The 25028-nt window shown below is 41.2% G+C and overlaps 1 protein-coding gene across 1 annotated transcript in view; it reads left to right on the top strand.

The window, feature by feature from the left end:
* KLHDC4 (kelch domain containing 4) overlaps positions 1–25028 on the top strand; it is a 406967-nt gene that overhangs the window by 206700 nt on the left and 175239 nt on the right. The window contains exon 6 of the mRNA XM_044081531.1: positions 19222–19314. Coding sequence (XP_043937466.1) covers positions 19222–19314 — 93 coding nt within the window. The remainder of the gene's footprint in view (positions 1–19221; positions 19315–25028) is intronic.

Genomic DNA, 25028 nt, shown 5'->3' with positions numbered 1-25028 from the left:
TTGTTATCCAGCTGTTTTCTGTACTTCATGGTTTGATACCCTCCTCTTCCATTTGCCTATCATGTGACTCAGCAAGTAATTTATCTAGACATTGCTCTGGTGCAGTTGGGAAATTAGCTAGGCTCTTCAGTGATCTCCTGGAATGCATGCCTAGTAATTGTCAATGAACCTATATCCCTGAGTTTTGTAAGTTACCTAAGTATCTGACTTTAATGAAAGCACAAAATGAACCTATGCAGCTGCGGGGTGGTGTGATTATTTACTGGTCATTATAGATAAGACACAACTGCATAACACAACTGAATCTGAGTGATATATTAGAGGAGTTCTCACCATCAGTTATTCTGCAAGTGAAGCATGAAGACTTCATCCACCATTTAAAGTTTAACCTAATTCACTTTCTTCCTTAAAGGAGAACTCCACCCCAAAGTCAAATTTTTCTTTTCAAAAAGTGATTTTACTTCCCTGTAATGAAACATCAAACACTTCACATACAGAAAAAACATCATTTAATAATAATGATTGTCTTTCTTTACTGCATTTGTCTCATCTGTTACATCACAAAGGCTACGAAGAGTGGCAGAGTAATTAGGGTCATAGGACCATAGGAGGTTACTATGCTAATTGCCCTAGGGCCCTTACACGCCTAGCCAGTTATAACCCCTGTTCCCAAGAATGTCAAGGTATTAAGTGGAACTAAGTCAATAACTACTGCCCCTGTCCAAGAGGTACACAGGTAAAACTCACAGGAAGAATTTGCGATTTCCCATCCAGTCATCCAAATTACATTTAAATTGGGTCATGGAGGGGCTCTGTTTCACCTGAACTGGAAGTTTGTTCCAGAGGACAGAGAACTTCTGTGAAATGTATCTGTCTCTCCAGCAAGTCCTGCTGATGTCGCATATTAGGCTGAGTCCCCTAGAGCGAGTGCATCTTATTTTTTTATTTATTTTTTTTATTTTACATTTGTTAATTGGGGAAGTCCGACTGGACACAGGTCCATTTTCAGCAGAGGCCTGGGGAGAAAAGCTCCAATTACATAAATTGACAAGTTCACAAAGACAGATATTTACATTCAGGAAGTTAACATATTAACACTGACAGCATATTAAATAATTTAGAGGTAAATATGACAACTTAGGGAAAAGATTACATGATACATTCAGAACATGACGTGTTATATATAGAATCCATTCTACAGTTAGAAGATAGAAAAGTCGATGGTATTGACCTTATACTATTTGATTTACGAATGTGCAGGATTTCCATTAGAGCAGGATCTGAGATTGCTTTATATGTAAGGCAGAGGTCGCATCTGAGTAGTCTGTAAGACGCAAAGTATAGTGACAATGATTTCAGTCTGTCATCATATGACATATGCTGAAGACCCTGAATTTTCTTTGTAAGAAACCTTTGAGGTCTTTCCATTTGCTGCAGGTGCCTGGTAAGGTACATACCAAAGGTAGCATTGTACTCTATTATTGGCCTGATGAATGAGGACTACAGGGGGGTTGTAACCTCTTTTGTTCCGGATGCAGTGCCCTTACTTATGAGATGGACGATGAAGAAAGCCTTTCTTGTTTTTATCTTACTGGTCAAAGGAGAGGTTGCTGTCAACCTGTGTGCCCAATTGTGTGCTTAAAATGTTTTTAATGTGGTAATCTGTAGGGACATTACCCTTGCCGAAAGGGATGATAATGCATTGAGTTTTAGCCCATAACTTTGGCACCAGTCATTTGTCTGTGCAAGTCCCTCTTGTAGGATGTTGACAACGTTTGGGGACTCAACGACTGCACCCAGTTTGCAAACATCAGCAAACTTTGTTAGCCATAGGCATTTTGTTTTAGCCTGTACATCCGAGAAATAGGTTCCAAACAATAGGGACCTCAGCACCGATCCCTGTGGAACATCACTGGATAGGGGTCTGCTGGTGGCGGTAGTCACCTGTTGACTTTGTGTATTCTGTCGGTGAGCCAGTTTGCAACCCATTTGACAGTATGCAGGTTGATCTCCAGCTAGGTGAGTTTTAATGATGCCTGAGTGGGGAGTAGTGTCAAAGGTCTTGGCCAGGTCCAGGTAGACAGTATGAATGGATTTGTCTTTGTCTAGGGCTTTGGTGGCTGGCTCAAAGAACTCCACTAAGTTCAAGAGGCAGGATCTCCTTTTAACAAAGCCAAATTGGGTCGGGTCGAGCATTTGGAGGTCTCCTTTGTTGATAAGGTCCATGATTATTCTTTTCATAGCCTTGCAGATTAGGCTGGTTAGGCTTATGGGTCTATAGTTTCTAGGGTCAGTGGAGGCTCCTCCTTTATGTAATGGGATGACGGTTACTGTTTTCCATTCAGCAGGTACAAAACTAGTGCTTAAACCACGGTTAAAAAGAGTACCCAGTGGTGAAGCTAGTTCCTGTTTTAATCCATTTAGAACACAATGTGGGATATTATCAGGCCCCATAGAGGTTATGTTTTTGGCTTCGGAAAGAACATTTAAGACCTGCTCCTTGGAGTTACTAGGTGGAGGGCAGGTGGTGAAGATGCTTTGGGGATATGTGGCGGGGATAGAGGGTAAAAGTTTTCACTGAACCTGTCAGCTAGTAGATTGGCTTTTTCTGTAGGTTCAGTATATGTGGTGCCATTAACTACCAGTTCTGTGCCAATCTGAGTTTTTCCTTTAAGGTATCTGACATAGCTAAAGAAGACCTTATGGTTATTCTTAGCAAAGGAGGCTAATTTGGATTCATAGTTAGCTTTAGAATGCCTTACAAGGTTATCTTATTTGCTTGTTTAAGCCGAGGAGGAAATGCTTCCAGTTCAGAGACCGTTCCTTCCTGCTCTTGGACAGCAATTTCTTTCTCTTATTGTATAACCTGTTAATGGGGGAAGTCCACCAGGCAGGCTTGTTTATTTCTTGAGGATTTTGTTTTGGTCTTGTCAAGTATGACTGAGTCTTTGCATTTGTATAGATGCTTATACAAGGTATTGGTGTAAATCCCAGTGTAGGTGTCCATGCCATCAGTGAGGGCAGGGGCTATGAAGCTATTAATGCCGTCACGTATTAGGTTGTAATTGGCTTTGGAGAAGTTTTTTTAGTCTAGTTGCCGCTAATGGGAGGTTAGATGTTATTGTTTATTCTAATGAGAATGATTTATGATCAGACCTCACTATGGAGGGCCGCATGCATGGGGTGGTGCAACGATTGCCCATGTTAGTGAACACCAGATCCAGAATGTTTGACCCCCTTGTGGGGATGTCAATCAACTGTTCCAGGGCATTGGAGATGGAGTCCAAGAATGTTTGGGCAAGTGTGTGAGTACACACATAATTTATCTATTTATTTAAATTCTACGGATGGGTAATTAAAGTCACCTAAAACCAGGATGGTTGGTTGTATCTTGAGTGATTCAAGTAGATCCAAGTATGCAGTGTGGGTATCCTGGTTCATGGAGGGGGTCCTATAGCTGGCAGTAACTTGGGGAGGGGTCTTTACTACAGTCATTTGGACCTGGAATAGTTCAAGAGACTCATTCTGTTTAAGCAATCTAGAGGTGTCTTTATCTTTGGGTAGTGATACTCCACCTCCTTTAGTTCTCACACTTTCAGTTTGTGGTCTGAATGCGTGGAAGGCATTATAACTCGGTATGGCTGGGGTGCTTTCATGGACTTAAACCAAGTCTCTGTGACTGCACAGATGTTAGCATCTTCTAAGGTGAGAGCTGTTTCAAGTGAGTGCAATTTTAGGTTTAGACTGCTAGTGTTTAGCGCATAACCTTGAGGTTGCTTTTTCAAGATAATTTTATGTTGGAAATTTTGTTGTTGTGACATTGCCTAAAAAAGGCACTGTAGGGGAGGCAAGTGCCTTAGCCAGTAACCAAAATCCCAGAGGTGACAGATGAAGACAATCTCTGGCAAAGCAGCGTGATTTATCTACCATGTCATCCCAGGCTGACAGATACTAGATCCCCTTAAAATGACACCAGAAACTATGCCAGTTGTTGAAGTTAATCATGTTTTGTTTAAATTGTGGTATCATCTTGTGTGAAGGTAGTATGCTGCTAAGGGCTTGGGACATACCTGCCTGAGATGCATATTCAGAGTGCTCAAGTCATTCACACCAATATATGAACTATGACGGAGTCATAACAGTACTTGTGGTAGAGAGACTTGAGTGCTTGTGTGATCTGGCAGATCCTGGAACTCGATAGACCGTTGACCATAACCTTCTCCTTGTCCAGCATGGTGAGTGGGATATCTCTGTGTCTCACTATAGAGTTGCCTATGACCAAAGATTTTGTTTTATATGTGCTTTGCCTTGGGGGCTTGTTTGGTGAAACACTTGTGCTTTTAGTTTTGTATGTATTGAGTGCTGTAGGTACTGTATTAAGTGTAACATGTTTGTGTTTCATAAGTCTCTGGTGTTCAGATAAATTTCTGGTGAGTACCTCTGCATATGATGGTTTATGTGTTGAGAGCATGGTTTGTGCAGGAGTTGTAGTATGTAGACTGACAACCTGTTCAGTGTCACTGTTCTGTGAACAAGAGAGCAAGGATTCCAAATTCTTAGTGTATATGCATCTCCCATAAACTGAGCTTCAGTGCTTTAGGAGTAGTGGGTTGTCAGTGTACATGAAGCAGTTGCTACTCTACCTCAGAATACCCATGTCAATCAGTCTGGCAGGAGAAGTGGAGGAGAATTGACCATCCATAATACTAGGTATAAATTTGCTTATCTTAATCAGGAAGGATGTGGTTTAATTGGGGGCTTAATGTTGGGTCTATACTAATGGGACTGTCAAGGGGTATGAGACTGTTAGGGATTAGGAGATTTCAGTTAAATTGACAAATGCTTCAGAAAGTCCAGCTGAGGTAGTCTTCGTCACTGATTACCTCCACTGTGTGGTGCTGCATGAAGGTGTGCTACATGTTAACAGATGCCTCAGATTGCTTAGATAAAGATAGTAGAGCAGTGGCTGGTCACCAAACTCTGTGGAGCTGTGTTAAAACAGGCACAAACCAGCACAAATGCGGGGCTTATGTAGCAATCCTGTGAACTCTTTTTTTAAAACACATTAAGCAATCTTCAGACAAGCTGTCCAATGGAAATGCTCAATACTTAGACTTGTTCCAACAGTCTCCAACTCAGATGGGTCCTTTGCTACACTCTTCTGCCACAGGGGTGAAGTGTGCCCTCTTGATGTAAGATGGGCTGGTTTTAGTGCACAGATAATGCCAAACAGTCTAGATTCAGCAAATCTGAATCTCGCCTGTGCTATAAAATACGTGAGTACTAGAAAATACAAAGTGCAGAAAAAACAGTCTCAAACAGCAAACAGTTGAAATAGTGAAACAACAAAACAGTTAAAATGGCTAAAACAGTTAAAAATAGGTGGCAGTGCAGTAATATACAGTTTAAAAGTGCAGTGAATAAAAACACTTATTTTTATGTAGATTTCAAGGGATGCCTTGGATTTCGTCTGGAGGTTAGGTCATTTATCCTAACTACAGAGCCAGAAAACAATGGCACTTAAACAGTAACATTTCATGTACCTTACTGTTACAGATTGCCAGCATCACACCTCAGATAAATAGTGTAACCTGGAGTCTGAGCAAAGGCAGGGCTTTCAAGCTTAGTTTTCCGAAGTATCTTTCCCTTTAATAAAAAACAGTGAGTAGTTGTGCAGCGGTAGCATTGTCGCCTCACAGCAAGAGGTTCTCCCGTTCGATTCTCGGCTGGAGCACCTTCTGTTTGGAGTCTGCATGTCCTCCCCGTGGTCGAGTGGCATTCGAAAGACATGTGTGAATGGGCGTGCCTTCGTTGAATATTGGGAGTCGGGCTGGCACCTCGGCACCGTAAAAATCAACTGCCAATCATTAACGGACCGACGTTCCACTGTGGCGACCCCTAACCGGGAAAAGCCGAAAGAAGAACAACCAGAAAGAAAGAAAGCAGCTATGTTCATCCAACTCTTCATGCTTTGTCAGTATTTGATTTTGCATATTTTCTACACTGTAATTTCTGTAAAAGTGAATATTTCTTCTGGTATTTTTAAAGCCTTTTTGAATTGCATGCACTGTTTTGTTAAGACAAGTCAGTGAGGTGGGGAAAGAAGGAAGATTTACCTGAATACGATTCTAATTCTAGCTACAGTATTAAAAACTGTGAATGCAACACAAACAGTCTCCAAGTAACACTTGTTTAGTCACAGTGTCAGTTTTTGCACATTTGAACACTGAACAGTATTAAAAACTGTGAATGCAACACAGTCTCCAAGTAACACTTGTTTAGCCACAGTGTCTGTTTTCTCACATTTGAACACTGAACCACAATTGTTACTTAGAAGTATACAATTAACTCAACTACGTTTTCAAGACTGTAGTTCAAACATTCATTGAAATGCTGTATCAGAAATGGCCACTAATGAAAATTAAAGGAAACATGATAAATGTGGATTGATGCTGACAGTGAAGTCACAGAGTTTCTGTAAGCTGATAAGAGAGAGAACCACAGTAAATCCCTTCATCATAAGGATTTTTTTTCTCTGTCCTTCTAACATGACATCAGGAAGACAAAGGCACTGATTGTAAAACAAAATCATGCTAGCCATGGCAGCCTCCTTCAGATCATTTTGGGGTATAACAAATTAGAAAATAATAAAGCAGAAAAGTTCAAGATTTGCTGTAAAACCTGTTTTTTTTTCAGTTTTTGGGTGTAGTTCTCCTTTAATGCTCTGCCTGATACATCAGTATATGATTTTATAAACTGTAGCTTAAAGACATTGGTCAGAATTACTGTGACTCATAAAACACAAATAAGTTGTGTACCCTGGTGAACAAAGCAGATACATTATGGGTCATAAATGTTAATTTACTGAAAGAGAGTTCAAGATTTTTTCCATTTTGTTTTTCATATCCTATTTGCTTCTGGTACATATCCAAAAATCCAGATTTAAAATCAATAAAGTATGTGGTAAGTTTCTTCTTTTAAGTTAGGAAAGGAACATTACTGCCTCATGCTAGAAATATGTTGGTAATGGTCATGTTGTTTTATTATGTAGCAAAGGAAATGTTTAACATTTCAGCATCAGTGCTGAATTAGAAATGGACATCACATAACTTGTCATGGCTATTTGTTATATTTTTTCCACCGATTTGGAAAAAAAAGTACATTACTGAGCACTGAAAGCTTCGGTACGTTGGCACATTAATTATTGTGGACATTTGTATTTGTTTATAAAACTGTTCACATCACATTCCATTTTTGTAAAGGCATTTTTCAGAAATTATGCATGAAAGCATTCCAGGATTTCTCAAGCCAGTTTTGGACATCTGTTTGCACACACTCAGGTTCAGAAGTGTCCAGCTCGTAAACTTAATACAAACGTACTTGGAGGTCTTTTGGAGAATTAAGTGTTTAAGAAACTTACATCTTTTCACTGCATTACATACTGGTTGGCTGTTCACATAATATTAGTTGCTGTTACTATATTAACTCAGCAACATACCATATCTGTGCATCTTTAAGGTACAAGAGAGATGGTGTCTTTTCACCTTTTTTTGAGTCGATTTTAGCAAACTGTTGTGCTCTATCCATCACTTTAATTGGCTCACCCTTCTAGCTGTCATTGTTATTTTTTGAGGCATTTGTGGTGAGGGCATTTGCATAGATTCAGAATTATGCTCCAAGTATGAGGGTAAGGGATGCAATTCAGAATATTTTTGTTTGAATACCTTGCATTTTGCTGATTAGTGAATATCATAAAATAAAGAAAAGTGCTACAAAACAGTATTTTTGCAAGGAGGTAGTAGCAACTTACAGTCCCACATCCTATTACTGTATTATGACTGTGAGGATCCACTGCCCTAAGAAATAGGGAAAGTAGATTTCCTTTTTCCCTGGCAATCTCCAGTCTCCGGCTGTTGTTTCTTAAGTGTTGTGGGTGTCAGGGATTCGAAATCCTGCAAATAGGATGTAGCGGTGCTCCACTCTGAAAATAGCAAACATAAAAAATAAATGGAAAACATTAAGTGTAAGCTTATATAGTAAAAAATAAATACCTTTTCAGAAGTCTGTTTTTGGCTTACAGTGTCAAGAACAGACTAGAAGAAAAGAAGTGCTTAGGTAGTGCTTAGTTTTACTCAACTCCCAGTGCATAATGAAACTCCTGAATACCTACTATTCTGTGCTGTTACTCACTTGTGTTGCTGAAAGTGCCAGGTAGCTTTTAGTGTGTCAGTAGTTGTACCATACTAATCATAAAGGGGTATCACAGTTGCAGCTTTGTTATTAGTAGTCCCTCTGCTGCTGTACTGTTACCTGCTAGACCTTATTTCTAGATTTCATCTTTTGCCTCATGTCAACCCATCCATCCATCATCCATCCATCCATTCAGAAACTTTTTTTCCCATATTCCACATGAGGTTGGGCTGTCACTTCAACGTGATGATCATCTACAGCCAAAGAAGGTTCATGGCACTGGATGGCTAGCCATGCAGTAGTTCTTCCATACCACCCACATGCATGCATACTCACACCTGTGGTCAATTTATAGTGTCCAGTCCACCTAATGCATGACTTTAAAATGTGGTAAGAAACTGGAGCACCTGGAGAAAACTTACATGAACACAAGGAAGTCATACAGACTCAACACCCAAGACACCCCCAGCTGAGAATCAAACCAGAGAACCTCTTGCTGTGAGGTGACAACACTATCTGCTATGCCATTGTGCCATCCTCATGTCCTCTATCTTTGACTTTTGCTAGTAATATGCTCAAGATTCCAAAGTCCTATCTTTTTGTTCCTCTTTTTCATTCTCATTTGTAGCCTGCAGTCTGGTGCATCTCATTTTGAACAGCATAACTCCTTGAGATGTTAGGATTTGTATCCCACAAACTTAGTTGCTGTGAGACTATGATGCCAACAGGAAGAGTGTTCTTGGGGTGCTGGGTATGAACATGCCATTTTTCAGAATGCCTTGAAGAAAAAAAAATCTTGCTTTTTATAATTCATTTAGAGCCTCACTCCCCTGCGCAGTGACTAGCTTCGGGGAGAAGAAGACTCCATGCTGATAAACATACATAAGGAAAATCTAGAAACAAATGAATTAGTTTGGTAGAAAGTCTAAATCTAGTTACATTTGTAAAGCATTGAGCAACACCTCAAAACCTACCTAGTAATGTATTGAGAGACCTATTTCCCTTAAAAAGGAAAAGAAAAGAAATGCCTGCAAAACATTTTGCTTCATGGTGCCAAAAATCCTCTGTTCATGATGTTTTACTGTCTGTTGAGCCAGTACATGACTTACATGTATTATCTCACCTACCAGTGCCTTTTGCTCAAGGATTTAATATTGTGAATAAAATGATAGTCTAACTAGTTATTGATGATGCAGGTTTTAAATCATAGTTTATAGTAATTTAGTTACAATCATTAATTTATAGTATTTTAAAGAACTGTAAAGCAAAGTAGAAGACTAGACTAGACAGTGTTGCGGAGCATCTACTGTTTACTATTAGATCCAAAAAACACCCATACAGAACCCTTTTTTCCCATTTTTGCACATGGGGTTGGGGTGTCATTTCAACAGTGACAATCATATAGAGCCAATGTTTACACCGCCGGGTGGTTTACCCTGCCACGGCTTGTCTTCCATACCACTCACTCATACGTATGGCCAATTTACAGTGTTCAGTCCAGCTACTGCATGTCTTTTAAATATGGAGGAAACCGGACCACCCGAAGGAAACCCACCTGAACACAGGGAGGACATGCAGACTCCGCACAGAAGGCATCCCAGCCAAGAATTGAACCTGGGGACCTCTTGCTGTGAGGCGACAACACTGTCTGCTGCACCACTGTGCTGCCCTAGATCCCAAAATACGTATTGGTTCAAGAGATTTGGTAGCCATTTTAGTGGCGAAACTCAGCAGATTTTAAAGACTGAAATTTTTAGAGGCAGGCAGTATTTATGGATGTCAGGTGTATTTAATATCAACTCTGGTATAATCAGCATCCCTTTCTTCAAGTCATAGGAAGCTAGCTAGTTAGCTTTTTAAATTCCTTCTTGATAAATTGGAATTTAGACATCATTGTAAAAGTCTAGTGAGAATCTGTGCATCAGTATGGCTACTCAGTAGTGAGTGTGTGGGCCACAGACATATTGTTGTTACTGCCCTCTTGAACCCCCCCCCTCCCATTCTTGAAACAGAAGCACTATGTACTTGTGGTAAACACCTTGTATGCCTTTATTCCTTCCTTTTCATTAGATGGTATTCTTATGCCTTTGAAGAACTTTCTCAGTAGTCCCCGATTGTTTCTTTACGTACTGCTATGTCCAAGTAATTAGTATTTTTATTTGAAATTTTTTTTTCCTGCATGTGGATTATGTTCTTCTAAAGAGTTTTATTCATGTTTGGATATCCACCTTCCAGTGGTTTTCCTTGTCTTGTTATGAGCATACTGCACTCCTCACATAAAATACAAAATGTTGGGCAGGGTCAGCCTATGAAGAAGAGTGTTTGTGAACCCATCCTAGCTCATTCCTGTGAGACAGGTTTCATGTATTATTACGATTTTTTTTTCTTCTGACCCCAGATGTGATACTTAGTTGTGTCAAGGCAGGAGTGTACTCACTTCCACGTTTCCATCTAATACATCTACTGTATCTACATTTCTGTGGAACGAAGTACCATGCATTTGACGAGCAGCAGAAAATAGAGACACTGCTCAGATCCCCCTTAGTTTTACAAGGGGTGAAGTTGTGAGCAAAAAGCTTGGGTACTGACTTAGCATTGAAAAATCATTAAAGCCCCCTACTGCTTGTTTTCTTGCTATTTTTAATGTCTTATGACTTGCAGAAGCGATTGCTGACTGGATTGTACATTGGATGATGTCAATTTTGACTGCTGCTTTTTCTGTATTTAAATGAAACATTCAGTAGTGTTATCAGAGTATTTATTTTTATCTAAACACACTGATTCCGAACTACCTGATTTTTTTGTTTATGATCCTGTTGGGTGGACTGATCCTTGGACCTTTTTCAGTCATGAGTGGGCCAAAAGGCATTATTTGTAGTATATAAAAAAGTGTATAGATTATGTTTCTCAAAACTTAGAATTTTGCCAGAAAAAGCAGTCTGTGCCAGATTTCTGCTTTCTACCTTTGAGCAAGACCTGCTTTTCTCAGACTTTAATTACTGGGGCTTATTTATGTATCACCAGATTGATTCCACCTTTTGCAAACCTGTTATTATTTCAGACTTGCTTCATGTGGTCAGTTTGTATTCATCATCTAGACTTAGATGGAAGTAGCATGCTACATATTGCAGTAGCGATTCCACTAGGCCTCAGTTATTTGCAGTCTGATGCAGGGCATTATTCATATTGAAATGACTATCTGTTGCAACTCGTGTCTTGAAGTGAATCAGATAGATGCTGGTTGCCCCAACACTTTTGAGTATGGCTTCTGGAAGGAGGAACTTTCAGATTTCTCCTAATTTATTGTCCTTCTGGTACTTAAGAGCATTTCTACAGAAATTTACAGATCACTTCAGCAAACGTGTGCATAGATCCCCTCAGTGGCTTGCCTTTGGATTTTTAATGTGTGGGTCAGTGATGAGTTTGTGAACTGTATGTCGAACTCTTAGTTTATTTGGAAGTCTGGGCTTTGGTTAAGGTTGTTACCACTGAGACTCAGTTTAAAACATGTTGATGGTAAGTATTTTAGTGCCCATCTTGGATAAGTTCCTGAGTTAGGGTATTGCTGAATACCCAGATTCATTTGTTGCAGCCTGTAGCAGGGTGGCAGTTACAAGTCTGTAGTGTATGTATATCCTTGATCTACTGCTTATCAGAAGCGATGGTGTAATCATGAACTCCATCTGTTGCATAGATTGGAATGTCAGATGTTATGTAGTCCAATCTTTACATTCTTAATTTACTAGCTCGAAGTCTGACATTGGCTGGACCAAGCAGGTATCCCATGCTGCACTGCTGCATAACCCCAGATCTTTTTTCAATTTCTCTTGAGTTGTTCAGCCACAAAAGGTATTTTAATAGCTATTCTTCTTGTTGCTTGTTTGCAGTGTTTTTTGTTTGTGTAGTTGGTATCCCTAACTGTTCTGGTGGGCTAGGCCCATTTTACTTAGAGGACCTAGTCCTCCTTTCTGTGTAGAGTTCCATTTCCTTTTTGCAGATAGTGTGTTGTGAGTTACCAAAGAACCGTTTTACTTGGAGGTTCTTTGGTTGCCTTTGTGTAGTCTGATCAGTAGTTTTCACACCTTTGCTGTTTTTTCCGGCTAGTTTGTTTTCAGTGGTCTGCTTGTGCAAGATGTCTAAGGATCAGAAGGACCATAAACCTTCCGGTTTTAAAAAATGTTCCAAGTGTAGTTACAAAATGTCCATTACGGATGGTCATTCCGTATGTGTTTACTGCATAGGAGCAATTCATTTGCAAGAGTCTTGTAGCTTCTGTCATGCCTTCAGTCCGAGGGTGCTCCAGGAGAGGAAAAATAAACTAATATTGAAGGGACTCCTAAAGCCTTCATTTGAGGAGTCTTTAGACTTGACTTCTAGTTCTCAGTCCAAGTCTAAAGCTTCAAAGGCGAAGAAGAGATCTCCGGATCCATCTGTCTCCTCTGAGCCCCCGGAGAAAATCTCTAAACTTGACTGTACCTCCTCGGCTCCTCTGTCCTCGGGGCCGCAGGAGGTATCTGTAGTACTGGAATCGGCATCAGCTCCTATTTTACTGGAAACCATTCGGAGCCGGTCGCCCAGTGTTAGGCATGGTTCTCCTGAGAGGTGATCCCAATCTCCCTCCCTGTCCTCCAAATCCTCCAGGATTTCTGATTTGGATGTTGATAGGGTGGTACAGAGGCTCCTGCAGTTGCCAGTGTTGGCAAAATTATTCTCGGCTCCGACCCAGTCGGCTCCGGAGCCCGTCACGATGCTTGTGTCAATGGTTCCTCCGAGCACTTCCTTGTCTTCGGAGCCGGAGTGCTCCACTCCGAGTGATGTTCCTGTGCTGGCTCCGATACCCCTCAAGGGTTTATCGGTGCTGACGTCGGCTCCGTCCACAGGTTTCGGCACTCGAGTTTCCTCAGTCGGGCGCACATCGGCTCGGGGGACCCCGACCCCAGTCATGGCCTCGGAGGCCGGTTGGTCCTCGGATGTGGGGGAACCCGCCTTCGAGGCCATGCAGAGCGCACTGGCCAGATCGTCAGTTACATTACCCGGATTGGTCATTCCGTTCCCTTCCACCCCGGCGAGAGTCTGTGACGTCCCCATATCTGTAGATGGTGGAGCCCAGAGGTCTGGGGATACCCCCATGTGCGGTCCCCAACTTTCTGAGGGCCCCTCAGAGTCTGTGCCTGAAGAGACCCTAGAAAGAAGTTGTGCAAGCGGAAGCACATAAACTCCCAGGACGAGTCTCTCACTTCTGATACTGACCTCGAGGAGTCAGAGGGGTCCCCCAAGTCATCCTCTGATGACGTCTCTTTCTCAGGCATCCTGGAGATATTGAGAGAGAGAGAGGCGACTGGCTGTCCAAAACCCCCTCTGAGGAGGATTCGGTATTCTTCAAGGCCTTTGGTGCTCAACCCTCTGCCTCCTGGGTGTCTCCACCCTTCGACGAGCTCTTGGATTTAATTTGTCCAAGGGTGTGGGAGAATCCTGATTTGGTGGAACCTGTACCCAGAAGGCCCAATAAGTCCCCCCCCCCGGGGAAAGACTTTCTGTCCCAAGGGGTTTCTGTAGATGCCATGGTGGTGGTGGCGGCCACACAGCAGGAAGTAGCCGAGTCTTCTTCCTCCATCCATCCTCCTAACAAGGAGTCTAGGAGCATGGACCGGTACGGGAAGCATACCATCTCATCAGCAACCTTCACCCTACAGTCACTGAACTACCTCTGTCATTTTACTCGGCTCTAGAGAGATCTCCTCAAGGAGTTAGGAGATACTCTAGCAGGTAACATACCTGAGGCGTTAGTGCACATGGTTAATGCCCATGTGTCTACCCTCAATTCTGTTGTCAACTCATCCATGAGGCTCATATAGTAGGGCAGCCAGTTCGGGAGTAGCCCTCAGGAGGCAAGCCTGGATGCGCCTGTGTCATTTTGCGGAGGCGTTCAAGTCTTCCTTCACTGACGCTCCTTTTGATGGGTCCTCGCTCTTTGGGATCAAGTGAAAGACACCCTCACCAGATGCGAGCAAGAGGGAAAGACCCTGTCTGCCGTAGGGGCTGTTTTTCCCTCCTCTTGAGGCCTTACCCCAAGGCTCAGAGGGAAGAGAAGATGTGGTTCAACAAATCGCAAAAGTTTTTCCCGGCCGCATAAGGTGAGTTCCCCTCCAGAGGCAGAGGAGGGGGAGGTTATTCTGAAAGACACTGCCCTAGAGGCAAAGGAGGCCCCCGCAACTTGGGAGATCATGATTCCTTTCGCGGTTCTTCCTACCATCGTTCCTGATGTGTTGCCCAACTGTGCTATTCTGGAGCCAGTCGGGAAGCCTGGGAAAGCATCACCCAGGATCGATGGGTACTACGAATAGTTTCTGGAGGTTATGCCATCCCTTTTTCATCAGACCCCCCTCCAGTCAGGAAAATCCCGGACGTTCCACCCAGTCAAAGGGATCACGCAGCATTAGAGGTTTCAAAGCTGCTAAAGAAGGGAGTCATCCAGCCTGTCCCCTCAGACCAAATCGGATTAGGGACTTACTCAAGACTCTTTTACCTGAGACCCATTCTAGATCTCAGCAGATTAAACCACTACGTTCTGAAGTCCAAGTTCCGAATGGTCACCCTTCAGTCCATTTTTCCGTTGATGGAAAAAGAAATATGGATGTGCTCCATTGACCTCAAGGATGCTTACTATCATATCAAAATGGACAGGGCATCCAGGAGTCACCCAGTCATTTCAGTTTTGTGCCCTGCCCTTTGGTCTCACCACAGCCGCCAGTGTGTTCACCATGTGTTTGGCGGTGGTGACAGCTCACCTGAGATGTCAAGGATTCCAAGTGTTTCTGTACCTGGACGACTGGCTCCTCACCACCCACACCAGGCATCTACTCATCCGTGCCAGGGATGCTACCATTACCCTCTGTCAGCGACTAGGAATAACATTGAACTGGGAAAAATCTGCCTTGCTGCCCTCACAGCGTGTCACGTTAATAGGCGCAGAGCTAGACACTGTTCAAATGCGGGCCTTCTTGCCGCACAACAGGATCAGAGTATTACAGAATCAGGTTCACGCTTTATTACCCCTCAGGAAAGTACAGGCGAGATGGGTTCTTCAGCTTCTGGGCACCATGGCAGCTACCATTATGTTAGTGCCTCTAGCGAGATTACACATGAGGCTTCTTCAATGGCTTCTTTTTGCCCAATGGTCTCTCCAAAAACTCCCCCTTTCCCACCAGATCCTACTCACGGACCGATGCAAACAGGATCTCGGTTGGTGGCTGTGCTCCACCAATCTGGACAAGGGGAAACCATTTGTTCCACCGTCACCTGTCACCACGGTGACCACGGACGCCTCCCAGATGGGGGTGGGGGGGCATTATCTTGGCAGGACGGTCCATGGCACGTGGCAAGATCACGAGGTACATCTGCACATCAATGTCTTAGAGATGACAGCGGTGTTACTGGCGTTGCGGGCACTTCAGAGCTCTCTGGGGACAACATGTCCGTTGTGTAGTATCTAAACAAACAAGGAGGAACCAGATCTGTGTGGCAGTGGGCAGTGTCTTCCCAATGGTTTAAAGGCCAATGTGATAGCAGACAGGCTGAGCAGAACTATTCTGATGCAGTGGTCCCTGAACAACAGATTTTCAGCAGGTGCCTTGCTGCGATCTTTATGCCAATCCCCTCAATGCCAAATGCAGCAACTACTTCACCCTGATCCCGGTCTGCTCTGTGCTTTCCCTCCATTTACTCTGTTACCAAGAGTGATTCAGAAAGCCATATCCTTGGGAAGCAAGATGATTCTAATTGCCCCACACTGGCCTCGCCAGGTCTGGTTCTTCTTTCTCCATCCATTCGCTGTGGACAGTCCTTGGATTCTGGACCCAGTACCAGACCTACTGACACACATGTCGGGACAGTTCCATCCCTCCCTGCGGACTCTCAGGTTGACAGCCTGGCTACTCCACTTCCATCGTTAGTCAGACTTCATCGTTTTTCACTTGAGGTGGTGCACATTTTATCCTCTTCTCATAAGTCTTCGACTAAGAAGATTTATTCCAGCAAATGGAAGAGATTCTCTATTTGGGCTTATGTCCAAGGAATTGACCCTTACACAGCCCCAATTGCTGCTGTTTTGGATTTCTTGTCCCTGCTCCTTCAGCAGGGCTAAAGTCCAGCTGGCGGCTATTTCAAACTTTCATACCTCCTATGAGCCTTCCCTTATGGCCCATAAACTCTGTAAGGCCTTTCTAAAGGGCACCTTATTACTCCGGCCTCCTGTGTCAGAACCTATCATGCCCTGGGATCTAAACTTTGTTTTGCAAGCCCTTACTTCCCCACCTCTGCCACCTGTGAGTTAAAGTTTTTGTCCTGGAAGACAGCTTTCCTAATAGCCATCACATCAGCCAGACGGGTGTCAGAGATTCAAGCTCTCTCCATCAACCCCCCGTATTTAATTTTTCATAAGGACAGAGTTTTTCTTAGACCTAATCCGTCCTTTCTTCCCAAAGTAACATCTCTGTTAATCTCAATCAGTCTGTTGAGCTGCCAGTGTTCTTCCCTCAATTCTCGAACAAGGCAGAGTTTAGATTTCATTAACTGGATGTGCACAGACAATTACGATTCTATCTACACAGGACCAAACACCTACGAAAATCTGACCAATTGTTTGTTGCCTTTTCAGAAAATAGAGCGGGTTCCCCTATTTCCAAGGTTACCATTTCCAGATGGATTTCGAATTGTATTTCCTTTATTTATTCTTCAGCGGGAAAAAAATCTACCGTTTCCCATCAAGGCTCACTCTACTAGGGCTGTTTCTGCGTCTATGGCGTACCATGCCAGACTATCTTTGGATGATATTTGTGCTGCAGCCACGGCTTCCCGCACACCTTTATTACTCATTACAAACTGGCCGGGCTTCCTTTGGTTCCACAGTTCTCAGGAGTATCTTCCTTTGAGCCTCCCAGGATAGAGGTGCTGTGGACGCTGTCCCACGAGTAAGAATGTAGGCAAGATTGGACTACATAACATCAAGAAGTTATGTACTCACCATAACGTTCGATGTATGTAGTCCATCTCACCTGCCCCCTTCCTGGAGGATCTGGAGGTTGGGATTGGTGCTAGAGTACCCTTCAATGGTAGTTTGTTTTTCTTATTCCCCTTGATAGTGTTCTACCTTATTGGATTGTTGTTATGCATGAGGTGTCATTGTTGGATTTGCAGAAAACTAGATCTGGGGTTATGGAGCAGTGCAACATGGGATACCTGCTTGGCCCAGCCAATGGGAGACTTCGAGCTAGTAAATAAAAGTTGGCCGAGTCGGAGCCGATATTTGGCTCTGAACCCGCGAGTAATAATGTGAGGCGAGATGGACTACATACATCAAACGTTATGGTGAGTACATAACTTCTTGTTTTACTAACATTGGAAAAGGATGTTTCGCTCAAAAATAGACTTTGAATGTTCATTAATTATGCTGCTTATCAATTAGATCTCAGGAATGAAGACATTTTGTTGTTCATTAAGACTTATGCTGCATCTTTTGAGTGGTGGAAAGGCTTTGTAGCCCACCCTGCCTTACCACACACACACACACACACACACACACACACACACACACACACACACACACACACACACAAGGCCATTCCTTCTTCATAGTGCAGCTGTAGTGCATTGCTAGGGATTAGATCTTGACATGTCAGATTTTTGATTTTCCCAGGGTAGAATGTGGCTGTATCAGCTGTAATGAAGTAATACATGTGTTTTTTTTTCTTTGTGCCCTACTTGAGGGCTGGATCCTAGTTCATTTGTGTTAAATCTTGCCTTGATTCACTAGGGCCAGTTATTTTCCAGATTGTTTAAGCCTCTTTGAGGATGGGTGTTTGTCCATCTGCATCAATAGAGACTTTGGTTGCTTCCATTAGCAAAAATTCTCTTGGCTGTGAAACTCATTATATGTAAGATTATAAAGAAAATAGTTTGCGCACAGATGTGTTCCTGTGCAACATTCCATAACTTACTACAACTTCATCAGTTTATGTTAGATCCAGGCACGGTAGTGACCTCCTGATGATCAGAGATCAAAGGTGAAGTTGGATATTGGTTTCTTGGTGGTGTTTATCATCGATTATGGCATCCCAGTTGAGTGTCTTGAGGTCATTGTGGCCTCACTGGTATCATGCTTGATTGGTATGCCTCTTAAATCTTGAGTGTTTCACAGACTGTGATTTGTAGGATTAGTTTTTCTGATAGTTTTCTTTTGTGCCAGAGGGTTCAGTCTTAGAGCTGTTGCTTTTTCCACTGCACATGTTGCCCTAAGATGGTTCATAAAAGAGAGAGGTATTTGTTACTAGTTATATGACGGCAGTTTGTAGGTTTACCTCCTACCTAGACAGAAACCTTTGTCAGACTTTACCACATCTGAGGACTGCTTGGGGATGGAGAATCAACTTAAGCTAACTGGTGGAGACCAAGGAGTTATTAGTGTGTGACAGTGTATGTCCATTTCACCATTCTTTACTTTGCCCAGATATGTGTAGGAAGCAGACTAGAACTGGGGTTGGAAGTTGGCATAATGGTTAAACTCTCTACCTCACAGTTACAAGATGCAGGGTTTGATTCGTACCCTTTAGAATTTGGCTAGGCCTGAAATGGCCCAAAAAAGGCAGCTATCCTAGTAATTATCTATGAGCTATGAACTTGCTTCTCAGCTGCCATTTATACCATATGACATTTGTTGAACAGTCATTTTACTAGATAATGTAGGCTGCATTGTTTAGAGTCTAATTGTATATTTTTCTCAGATGTAGTTTTCTGCGCAAAGTCTGTTTTTCCATGCTGTTTTATCAAATCTTGCCTTATTTACTAACATTTATTGTCTTACTTTGCGCAGTTCCTGTTACTTGTGAAACTTTTTACTTCATTTATGTTGTGACTGGGTCTTAACTGAAAAGTGAATGTGGGATAGGCTACCTAGTCAATTAATTAATTAATAGAAGTTCACTGATGTTCATGTGAGTGGGGTCCTTTGTAATTGTGTGCTTTTTTGCTCCACAGTGCTGCTGGTGGTCCCTCCGGAAGAAGTGGGCATCGCATGGTGGCATTCAAGAGACAATTAATTGTCTTTGGAGGATTCCACGAGAGCACAAGGTGTGTGAAATGTAAAAGATTTTATAAACATATCTTATCCCTTAATGTTAACAGCCAGGGGTCCAGATGGAGAGATGATAAAATCAGAAGAAAAGGTGAGTAGTATTTCTGCGTTTGACTTATCCTTAACTCTTGGTGAGTACCTTCTTGTTGTGGACTCTGTCTTTACAAAATCTCACCAGGGCAACATTGATGTATAGACTGATATATCGTGGATAGAGGTAGGTTAAAAATAAAAAAGACCACTTGGTGCACAAGTCATAGGATAAAAAAGTACCCAATCCTGGTATGCGCACTGGTGACGAGACTGGAAAAAATAACAGTACAGAACTCTCAAGACAAAGAAGATTACTACAACGGGGTCAGGCCAGGGTCAGGAGGAGGATGGCCCCCTGTTTTAGAAGGACGTAGTAGTCCACAAAAAACTGACAGGTCAAAAAAGAGCCATAAAATTATAGTGTGGACTGTTGAGGATAAGGAAGAAATTATATATTGTTACTATGCAAGAAGCTCAGAACTTCCAGATAGAAAACATTCAAAAAGATTGAGAGAGACGTTGGAGCAAAGAAAAATACTTGCACAAGAAAAACTGTCAAAAGCTTCAAATGTAAATGTGTGTAGAGTAATGTAACAGATCCATGAAAAACATTATATAGACAAAGAAACTTTGGGCCACTTGTAAAAACAAGCGACAGAGGAAGTCTGAAAATAAAGAAGAAAACCTGTAGATTTTTGAAAGATATGAAAAAAAGTAACATGGACATGGGAAAGAGAGAGAGAGAGATCTGATATGGTGCAATGTTTATGCAAAGGAGAGAGCCAAACCAATACAAAATAAGCAGTTTTAAAGATATTCAAAGAGAAATAAAGGCCAGGACATCCAGATGTGGGACATTTTATAGTACAAAAAATAAGATAAAGGTGGAACATAAAACAGAAAATTATTAAAACAGAAGTTAAATAAAAGCTGAAGTTATGGAATACCTACAAAATGAAGAATTTAGTGTAGAAAGGTCTAACATAGTGTACGTTACAGCATGATGGAACAGTGAGTCCCCAAAATAAGGAGAAGCAGGTGGTAGCTGGAGACATCTGAAGAAGAAGAAATAATGACATAGGAAAGAGATTCAATATGGTGCAATATTTATGCAAAAGAGAAAGCAAAACAAATCAATACAAAAAGCAGTGCCAACTATATTTGAAAGGAAGTACAGTCAAAAGATCCAGATGTGGAACATTTCCCATTACAAAAAATAAGAAAACAAAGGGGGGAAAGTAGAAAAGAGGATTAGTAGTTGAGAACTTAAAGAAATAGAAACTGAAGTTATGGATTACCTAAGAAGTGAAAGATTTAGTGTAGAAAATCCAACCCAGGTAATTTCACAGCATGGTGGAATAATGAGTCCCCAAATTAAGGAGAAAAAAGTGTATTGGGAAACATCTTATTACTTTTCACATGAAGATGCTCTGGAGCCTTCAGTAGAAAACCAGTGTAAAAGTTCTGTTGGAGTTGCACAGCGAGGGAAGGAGCAGGAAACAGTGGTAACTCTTGATGCAGTCATTATGATGGAGTGAAAGGCCAGTGAGTTCCCATAAGAAAGAGCAACAGATGATGGAGGATGCAGCTGAAGTTTAGAAGAAAATGATCTAAGGGAAGAGTTTATTGATTTTAATAAAGATGGGTAAACATATTAAGATCGATGGAAGAAATACATTACAGAAAGTCAATAAGACCCAAAATGTTATTGGTCTGATCAAACAGATGAATATAATAATCAAGACTCAAATAGAGAAAACAGTAAAGCTATTGAGACAAGAAGTGTCACTGTTACAAGAACAAAGAAAGAAGAGGGAACAGATCAACAAAATATTTAGACGAGATAAAAGCAATACACCCAGTTAGAGCAGACAGGCAGAAAACCTGAAAAAGATATGCGGATAAATATAAAGGAAAAGTGCAAAATTAGCAATTCATTGATGACCCAAACAATTTTATAGGAATTGAGAAACAAAGCAAAAGTAATAGAAACACCACCAAAAAAGAAGAAATGTAAACATTTTGGAGAAATGTCTATGAAGACCCTGTGGAACATAAAGATGCTGAATGGATAGAAGTAAAACAAACAGAAGTTCAAATGTACAGAATATGAAACGGGAAGAAGTAATGGCTGGAGAAACTGAAACAAAATTAAGAAAAGCTCCTAAGTGGAAAACCACAAGCCCAGCTGCAGCACCTAACTTCTGGCTAAAATTATTAACATATTTATACAAAATTTAGCCCTGAGTAAGAACTGCTTGTACACATATTCCAAACAGACACTAATTTGGTTAACAACAGAAAAAGCAATGTTCTTCCTTACGAGTGAAACCTGCAAGCTATACTAAGAAGTACAGACGAATAACTTGCCTTCCAGTAATGTGTAAAGTATATAATGGAATTGATGCTGACAGAGTTTATAGTCATTTAGAAGAAAACTCAATCATGGCAATAGAACAAAATGCTAATATAGGATCATTTGTTGTTAAATAAAGTCATAATAGAGAATTGTAAAAAGGAGAAGAATCTTAAGTATGCCATGTATAGATTACAAAAAAATCATTTGACTGCATTCCACATTCATGGATAAAGGAATGCTTACAGATGTAGAAGAATACACTCTACACTGATCAGTTACATTACAGTAACCATAAGTGAAACAGTGGCAAACCACTTTGCAGCTAAGACATGATAAAGGAAAAATTATTAACCCAGGGATAAAAATTCAGAGGGGATTATTCCAGGGTGACTGTCACCACTGCTCTTTTGAATTGCCCTTAACCTATTAAGCTGTCTACTCAACAGATTAGGGCATGGTTACAATTTGGCACTCAGAAGACAGCCAAGCATTAAGGCTTCTCATCGTCGTTTTATGTATGATTTCAAACTGTATAGTTCATCACATGAGGAGTTGAAAGCACAACTTGCAAGTGGATAAAACTTTATCAGATGATATAAAGAATGTCATTTGGCCTTGATAAATGTGCAAAAACAACTTTTAAAGTGGGAAAGCTGCAGCAACAAGAATATATCAGTCTGGGACATGAATGTGATATAAAGGAACTTGAGCAGAAGAGAGTGTGTAAATATGTAGGAATTAATGAAGGGTTGAGAATAAAGCATGAACAAATGTGAACAAAACTCAGTAAGGAATATTTGAAAACAGCCCTGACATCTAGGAACAAGGACCTTAGGGTTTGGGTTAAGGTAAGTGGATAGTTAGTGGTGTGTAATCAAACCAGAAGCAGACAAAAACAGGCACGAATATAAGGTGAAGGATCAGATAAGAAGGCAAGAAATGTGGAAGAGGCATAAATATAATTGCATGTAGAAAAAACTCTGGAACAACCTCATGTCGATCAGGATTTGACACAGGAATGGTTAATGAGAGGTGAATTTAATGGCCCAGGATATGTGATCCATTAATGGCAGGCGTGTTTAATTGGTAACATGAGACACAAAGTATTACAGACAGATACAGTAGTCCATGAAAAGAAGGCAAAAGTAGTATTGATCATTGATACATGAAACTTCATATCAATTACAAGAGGAATCAGATGTAATTAAACTGGATTAACAGCCAGAAATGGTATTATGTGATTATTATTAAATAAGCCTAGTAATCTAACTTTGGAGCTAATGTGAGTAACAGCAAATATGATACAGTGGATATAAAAAGTTTTTATGGTGTAAAAAAATGAGACTACAATCAATCATTTAAGAACTGTTTCCACCTTTAATGTGACCAATAACCTGTACAATTCAATTGAAAAACAAACAAATCTGTTTAAACTAATACTTTGTTGAAGCATCTTTTATTTAATTACAGCATTCAGTCTTCTTATCAATCAAAGAGACTCTGATTAACCCCAAATAAAGTTCAGCTGTCCTAGTAGGATTTTCCTGACATTTGCTTAGTTACAAAGCATCAAAGGGATCTCATGTTGAAAGGTATCAGTCAGATACACCATGGAACACAGTGAAAACAGTCATCAAAAAGTGGAGAAAATATGGGACATCAGTGGCATTGCAAAGAACTGGATGTTCTTCCAAAATTGATGAAAAGGCAAGATGAAAACTGGTTAAGGAGGCTGCCAAGAGACCTACAGCAACACTGAAGGAGCTGCAGGAATTTCTTGTACTACATGTGACAACAATCTCCTGTATTCTCCATATGTCAGGACTATGGGTAAACTTTGCAAAACAATGCATCAGGTCTCCCAAAGCATATGGGAAAATGTGTTATGGTCCAACACTTTGGATCACTAAAAAAACACCATCCTCACGGTGAAGCATGGTGGTGGCAGTATCATGCTTTGGGGTTGCTTTTCTTCAGCTGGAACTGGGGCTTTAGTCAAGGTGGAGGGAATTATGAACAGTTCCAAATAGAAGTCACTTTTGGTCCAAAACCTTCAGGTGTCTGTTAGGGCTGTGCACAAGAGATGCCCTCACAATCTGACAGATTTGGGCAAATATTGCCAAGTCAAGATGTGCCATGCTGATAGACTCATACCCAAGAAGACTGAATGCTGTAATTAAATCAAAAGGTGCTTCAACAAATTATTAGTTTAAGGGTGTGCACACACAACAAAGTATTAGTTCAAGGGTGTGCACACTTATGCAACCATTGTATTTTAAATTTTTTATTTTTTATATTTTTTCCCCTAACAGATTTATTTTTCAATTGAATTGTACAGGTTATAGCTTACATTAAAGGTGGGAAAGGTTTTGAAATAATTTATTGTGGTCTCATTTTTTTTATATTATAAAACCCTGGCATTTTAACGGGGGTGGGTAAACTTTTTATATCCACTGTATGTCTGCCCATCCTAGGTATGATTGTCATAGTGTGCTGCCATCAGCTGTGTAGTAGAGCATGTCACTTATTAATAAAGTGACCCTGAGTCACTCAGAAAACACTTTTTATGGTATGTGACTGATTTCTTAAAAGGTACTGTGCCCAAAATATCATGATATGATGTATCCAGGTTCAACCTTTGAGATTATTGGATCTGACTCTGGTTCAAGACCGGCCATTTCAAATGACTTCAGTCCTCAAGCTCTAACTCCTCTGCTCATAGTACCTTGTTCTCTACAAAGTTTCCACCTTCCAGGATAGCAGTTAAAGCTTGAGTTGTGCTTGGTGTATCCATTTTTGCATGCTTTAGAGCACTTATAACATCTGTTCCTCTATCCTTTTTAGTTTAAGTAGGTTTTCATTTAGACTTGCTTAGGCAGTTTAGGTAGGAAATTGTAAGGTTTTTAACTGGTTATTCTGTTACAGGCTTTTCCAACCCATTTGTGTGTAAAACTGTAATATAATAAATAGTAATAATAATGGTATTAATGAGTGAAGTAGTTGGCAGTAAGTTTCTTAGAGTCTGTTATGTTTTTTTCTATTATGGATAAGGAGTTTTAAAAAGGGTTTGGTGTGTGACTGCAGTCTTCCTTCACAGGATTCACACAGTCAGTGTGTCTGCTGCCTCCATGCCACCCACTGCTACATTTGTAACAGCTTTGGATCCAGGGCTGTCAGTGAATGAAGGGCTAAGCTTGTTCCCAAGGGTCTTCTGCTGCCAGAGATACTTCTTCCCCCACCTCTCCAGCCAGTAATTCTGAGAAGAGTGATCAAGGTTGGAACGATAGTTTTAAAGACCCTAATCCATCTAAAGGGGAT

Source organism: Protopterus annectens, chromosome 8.part0, assembly GCF_019279795.1.
Source record: "Protopterus annectens isolate FY-2018-M chromosome 8.part0, PAN1.0, whole genome shotgun sequence".
In the NCBI taxonomy this organism is placed as follows: Eukaryota; Metazoa; Chordata; order Ceratodontiformes; family Protopteridae; genus Protopterus; species Protopterus annectens.
This window is presented reverse-complemented; position numbering and strand designations above follow the sequence as displayed.